The sequence below is a fragment of the Osmerus mordax genome, chromosome 5 (genome assembly GCF_038355195.1).
Source record: "Osmerus mordax isolate fOsmMor3 chromosome 5, fOsmMor3.pri, whole genome shotgun sequence".
Lineage (NCBI taxonomy): Eukaryota > Metazoa > Chordata > Actinopteri > Osmeriformes > Osmeridae > Osmerus > Osmerus mordax.
In genome coordinates, this window is record NC_090054.1 from 21,931,356 (window position 1) to 21,937,597 (window position 6,242).

Here is a 6,242-nt window from a genome sequence, read left to right on the forward strand (position 1 = left end):
GGGAGGAGACTCGAAGGCTTCACACACAAGCATCTAGATGCCAGCCTGGTAGAGGTAAGGGCTGTTTGGCCGTATAACTGAGCGCATCTTGCTGAGTGTTTTAGTCTAGTCGATGCTTAGTGAACAGTCGTTGCAAACTAGTTTCATATTTACCACATTTTGTGGTTAAGCGATATAACACTAATTGAAAAAGTTTATGCATCACTACTAATATCCTAATTGTTTTAGCTCTTTGTTTTTGCAGTTGAACGTGTTTTGACAAGTCCTGTTCCTTTCAACTACAGGTGGTGTTTAAATTTCAAAAATGACTATTTGTTGTGAATCCTGCACGAGTCCTGTGAGCGCCCAGTGTGGTTCTCCCGCTTCGTCTCATCCTCGCGCTATGGAGACCCGCCAAACAAGCTGCAAAAGATTCAGGTCAGTAAAGCACGTTTCTATAACTCTGTCTGAACACTGTCTACAGTACATGTTCATATGTGTATCCTACTTTTCCCCTTCCATATGTTGCCTTATCAGATAGCTCTTTCTATGATTTGGCTAGACTGAAGATATTGCTTTTCAATATTTGAAAACATGTTAGAAAGACGCAGTCACTTGACATAGGAAGGATTGAATAGTCACAGTCTGTCTTTCTCAGAATGTCTCCTCTATATAAAATTCAGAGAAAGAGAGAAAGAGGGGGGAGATAGATAGAGAGAGGGAGAGATAAGAGGAAGGGAGTGATAAAGAGAGGAAGATAGAGAGAGGGAGATAGAGTGAGATAAGAGAGGAAAGGAGATAGAGAGAGGGATGGAGGGAGAGAGAGAGAGAGAGAGAGAGAGAGAGAGAGGGGGGTGAATAGAAAGAGAATGAGGTCCTTGTGTGTCTGTGACGTGGGTGCTCTTCGTGGAGGACACCCTCTTTATAAGGCAACAGAGGCTCCATGGCCCCGCCTCCACGCTGCTGACGCCCACGGCAACGCTCGCAGCCTGCCTATAAAAGCAGCGTCTCTGTGTAAGCGTGTGCAGACACTGATCACAGATGAGCGCTGAGACACTCACCTGCCTCTCATAGCTACCACAGCCGTTTCCATAGGAACCTTCCTAGCTCCAAGCCTGGGTGCAGCTGTCAGGAGGAGGCCCCAGGGTTCTCTCTAGCGAGGGCCAGGGTCAGACCCAGAAGACCAGACACCAGGGAGCCCAGTGATGTGTTTCAAGAGATCCTTGCAGTAAGCACTAGAGACAGAGGATCAGAGCGAGTAGAGAGAGAAGCGTCCTGACATGTCCATCATGGTCTCCTGCAGGTCCACCAAGGGGGCGTCCAAAGCCCGGCGCGACCAGATCAACGTGGAGATCCGCAGCATGCGGGCCCTGCTGCCGCTGCCCCAGGAGGAGGTGGACAGGCTGTCCTACCTCCACTCCATGTCCCTCATCTGCGCCTACCTCAGGAAGGCCCTCCTCCTTCAGGGTAAGGCCTCAACCACCAGGAAACCTTCACACAGTCGACAGGCTGAGCCAATTCCAGACTTTACAGATGAGAGCGTTTGTTAACCTCCTCACCTCAGCTCATCGCGCTTCGTTGCTAAACAAACAGGCTGAGCTCTTGTCTGTAGCGTAGAGGAAGTGTGCAGGAGTCATGCTGGTCTGCTGTGGAGTGTGAGGAGTGTGGGGTGTGTAACCCAGTGCTGGTCTGCTGTGGAGTGTGTGAGGTGTGTAACCCAGTGCTGGTCTGCTGTGGAGTGTGAGGTGTGTGGGGTGTGTAACCCAGTGCTGGTCTGCTGTGGAGTGTGTGATGTGTGTAACCCAGTGCTGGTCTGCTGTGGAGTGTGAGGTGTGTAACCCAGTGCTGGTCTGCTGTGGAGTGTGAGGTGTGTAACCCAGTGCTGGTCTGCTGTGGAGTGTGAGGTGTGTAACCCAGTGCTGGTCTGCTGTTCCAGGGCTGTCGGCTGGACAGGGATATCAGAGCGGCCTGCCTTGCGAGGCCTTCCTGAATGCTCTGCCTGGCTTCATTCTGGTCCTCAGCGCAGACGGCAGGCTGCTGTACGTGTCTGAGAATGTGTCTGATTACCTGGGACACTCCATGGTGAGTACACTAGTCCAACTCTGCTGTTGTGTTTGTGCTCTATATATCTGCTCCTCCTGTTTGGGAAAGGAGAGCAGGGCATTGTGGGGGAAAGGAAAGCAGGGCATTTTGGGGGAAAGTAAAGCAGGGCATTGTGGGAACTGATGTTGAATGTTCTTGTTCAGGTGGATGTTCTCCAGGGAGACTCTTTCTACGACATGGTGGAACATCACGACCTGGAAGCCGTGAAATCTCACCTGGAGACGGACCCTACCTCATCCACAGGTAACAGCTAACTCCACTCAGAACTAAGTCACATGTACTGTATATTCAGCATGAGGAGCCTGTCATGTTACCTGTCATGTGACCGGTCGTGTGCTCTCCTTCTCCAGAGAGAAGCTTCATGTGCCGCATGCACACCTCCAAGTCCTTCAGGCTGCAGCACGGCAGCTGTTCCCTGCTGGTGAAGGGGCGCTTCCACCCCCTGCCCCCCTCCTCCCAGCGTGTGTTCATGGCTCTCTGCACCCCCACCGCCGACCGCCAGGGGACCAGTGCTGCCTCTCGCTCCCAGAACTGCTTCACCAGCAGCCACAGACCAGACATGACCTTCACTCAGCTGTCTGACAGGTACAGACCACGTCTCTATCACACCGACTTCCGTCTGTGTTGTGATTGGTTGATGTGGACAGGGGGCGGGCCGCTGGTTCACTGTGTCATGTCTTCCTCTTGCTGGGTCCACAGTGTGCTGTTCCACCTGGGCTGCTCTGCAGAGGAGCTGATTGGTCGGTCCTGGTACAGCCTCCTCCACCCAGACGACCTCTCCTTGGGCGCCAGCTCCCACAAGAATCTAAGTAAGTCAGGGGATCAGATGGCTGAGCGGTTAGGGAGTCGGGCTAGTAATCTGAAGGTTGCCAGTTCGATTCCCGGCCGTGTCAAATGACGTTGTGTCCTTGGGCAAGGCACTTCACCCTACTTGCCTCGGGGGAATGTCCCTGTACTTACTGTAAGTCGCTCTGGATAAGAGCGTCTGCTAAATGACTAAATGTAAATGTAAGTATAAAATATCCCAAAATATTTAAGAAGTCGTATTTGATTTCTAGAGATCTATGGATGTGTTTCGTGTCTAGTAGTTTCAGACTTATTCAATTGAATACAATCAAATGAACTTCTATAACCCTTTTAGCAGTGTCATAGAAGGATTTCCATGCGCCCATTGAACTGCACCAACACCAACCTCTACCCTCAACCTAACCCCTTGTGTTGATGATTCCTCAGTGCAGGCAGACGAGGGCTCTCAGGTGGAACTGGTAGTGAGACTGCAGAGCAGAGAGCTCAGCTGGACCTGGCTCTACATCTGTGCCACCAGGGACACTGGAGGCCAGGGGATGAGCTGCACAAACTACACCGTCAGGTGAGGAACACTGTGATTAGTCAAGCATCTCTAGCTGGTTCTAATGAGTACCTTTCCTCTCAGACAGAATGAGACACTGTTCTGAGCAGATTCCTCTTTCTCCTTCTGCAGTGAAACTGAGGCGGCATATCTCAGGCAGAAAATCCACAGTGACACCTACTGCCCCTCTCCCACCCCCCAGCTGCCCCTGGGCCAGGGGAACTGCCCCGGAAGGGGTTCCAAGAGGCAGAGGAGTCACAGCTGTGAGGACCTCCAGCCCAGGGCCAAGGCGGCGCGTGCGTGGGACCCAGATGTCTACTACCTGACGTGTTCCTCCTCGGACATCGTCTCTCCCACCTCCACGAGCGACACGCATGCCTTGTTCTGCACCCCTCCCTACAGCCCCACCTCCTCCCACTCCCCTCCGCAGCAGGAAGACACCAGCTCGGACTTCCTGTTGGACGTGTACGACTACACTGAGCAGCTGCTGCCCTCTCCTGACAGCTCTCCTCCGTACTACCCCCACCCAGACCCCCACCCAGACCCCCACCCTGCCCACCTGCCTCTCCCCCTGGGCCCGGAGCAGGCCTACGAGCAGGGGGTCTACTCCCTGGCCGGTCCCCTCTCTCCAGACCCCCACCCTGCCCACCTGCCTCTCCCCCTGGGCCCGGAGCAGGCCTATGAGCAGGGGGTCTACTCCCTGGCCGGTCCCCTCTCTCCAGACCCCCACCCTGCCCACCTGCCTCTCCCCCTGGGCCCGGAGCAGGCCTATGAGCAGGGGGTCTACTCCCTGGCCGGTCCCCTCTCTCCAGACCCCCACCCTGCCCACCTGCCTCTCCCCCTGGGCCCGGAGCAGGCCTATGAGCAGGGGGTCTACTCCCTGGCTGGTCCCCTCTCTCCAGAGTCCTGTCTGTCTCCCAGCTATGATTACCCAGACTGCACTGCTGATGTTCACCTGGTGCCTGACTGCCTGCCTGTGTCTGACAGTGAGAACTGTGCAGACTGTGCCCTCCACCCTGAAGACCAATGCCTCCCTGTGGATCCCCCAGGGGGCGCCAGCTCCTTCCCAGCTCAGCACGTTCCCCAGGCGGTGACCCCCGACCTCTCACCCACCTCCACCTCTTCCTGCCAGTACAGCGAGAGAGAGCAGGAGGAGATCAGCATCCTGGCCCAGCAGATCTCCTCCCTGGCCAGAAGCTTCGACAGGTACCACACTCTGAGCCCGGTTGGGCCCCCCAGCCAGCCCCCCTCAGCCCCCACCCTGCCCTCAGCGTGTGACTGGATACAACACCCTCCCCCTGTCCTTCCACCTCTCAAAGCTCAGCTGGTCCTGGATGAAGGCGTATTCGACAGCATCCTGAAAGATCTGGAAATGGTTCCAGAGAAGGAGGTCATGCCTCCCTGCTTCAGCCACCAGGCGGGGCCACACTGTGGGCTGGAGGTATCCCAGAACAGACCCCTGGACGTGGGCTCGCTGCAGCAGACTCCTGGCCTGTCTCTCTCCTCCCTGGTGGAAGGTCTGGATCAGTTCAGCCCAGCCTCCAGCCCCCTGGACACCCTCCCCCTGCCTGCACCATGCCACCATCAACACTCTGAGTTGCATCAACTCAACCATTACCTGCATACCAGCCTCCAGCAGGGTAACCAAGGTAACCACACCTGAACATCAACACTGCTCCCTTTGGATGGTCTTTTAGTGGTCATGATGATTTTAAATGAATACAATAATGAATACATTAGGGTATTAATCATTCATGTAATCCCCCTCTCTTTCCAGATGGGCTTGTTGAAGAATCCATGTACTGAAATGAGTCCATGACAGTAAAACCACTCGTATGACATATTGTCAAAGCATTCTGGGGCTTCTTGGCCGGATTCAACGAAGACTTTCTGAAGACGTGTTTGTCCTGCAGACGGGAGCTGGTTTCCCCGCTCCTCTGAAGAGACCTGGGACGTCCCTGTTTTGAGGCTGCCTTATGGACCATCGTTACCATGGTAGTCATGTTACCACGGTAGTGATGTGATCATTGTTGTTGGGTTACACAATGACCTGACAGCCTGTAAACAGCTGTTATTCAACCTTGGTACTGATGTTCCTGTTATTTCTAATGTTTTGTTGGTGTTATATATTTGTAACACTCTGATAGGGAGTTTCTGAGTATTACTCTAGAGTTGAGAGACCAAAATATACTACTGAGCACTTTGTTAATGTTACTGTGCTGTTTAAGGTGTTGTACAGGATAATATGTGGTACGTAACTCTAAAGCCCTGATCAGTTTGACATCAACAGTTCATGAACTACCTCAACTGTGCCTCTAGGATCATGTAACTATGGTTACATTACTGTTGCTATTTATAGTATTTATTGGTAGAGACACTGTTATTTAGAGCTCCTTTGTGGAAATTATGAATTCATTCAATTAGTTAAATTTCATTTGTATCAGTGTCTATGAAGAAGAACTCTTTGCAGAATATCTTTAAGTTGTTTCTTTTGTAATTAAGAGAGTTACTCTCTCCAATGTGATTATACAGTTTCAAGTGTTTTTGCTATTTCATTTTGTAATTTTACAATGCTAGTTAATTAAACCAATCAACTGTGCCTTGCCGTCTGGTCTGGTCTTGCTTAATGATCATTTGTTGATAGTTCCCTCCAGATTCAGCACTAGACAGCTCCACAGAAACATGTTCGGTCCTCTAGCGCCACCCATTGGTTAGTGCTTTATTCAACAAAAGAGGATATTTTTCCGCTTAAGTAGACTGGTATTTCACTTAAGAGTGCTTTGACCTGTCCATCATCACATCAGCATAAAAG

At 52.2% G+C, this 6,242-nt stretch overlaps 1 protein-coding gene across 1 annotated transcript; it reads left to right on the top strand.

Moving 5' to 3' along the window:
- Positions 1–295: 295 nt before the first annotated feature.
- On the top strand, positions 296–5,897 carry npas4l (neuronal PAS domain protein 4 like). The gene is made up of 10 exons (XM_067236829.1): positions 296–417; positions 1,283–1,446; positions 1,916–2,061; positions 2,226–2,325; positions 2,433–2,667; positions 2,782–2,891; positions 3,316–3,451; positions 3,563–4,016; positions 4,287–5,079; positions 5,208–5,897. The coding sequence occupies exons 1-10, from the start codon at positions 305–307 to the stop codon at positions 5,234–5,236; spliced, it is 2,280 nt and encodes a 759-aa protein (XP_067092930.1). The 5' UTR covers positions 296–304; the 3' UTR covers positions 5,237–5,897.
- Positions 5,898–6,242: the final 345 nt, after the last annotated feature.

Bases quoted from the DNA above. Each gene is read 5' to 3' on its own strand.
- npas4l (XM_067236829.1), top strand. From the start codon at position 305: ATGACTATTTGTTGTGAATCCTGCACGAGTCCTGTGAGCGCCCAGTGT. The intron at 2,062-2,225 runs GTGAGTACACTA...GTTCTTGTTCAG, and splicing joins ATTACCTGGGACACTCCATG to GTGGATGTTCTCCAGGGAGA. The intron at 2,668-2,781 runs GTACAGACCACG...CTGGGTCCACAG, and splicing joins TTCACTCAGCTGTCTGACAG to TGTGCTGTTCCACCTGGGCT.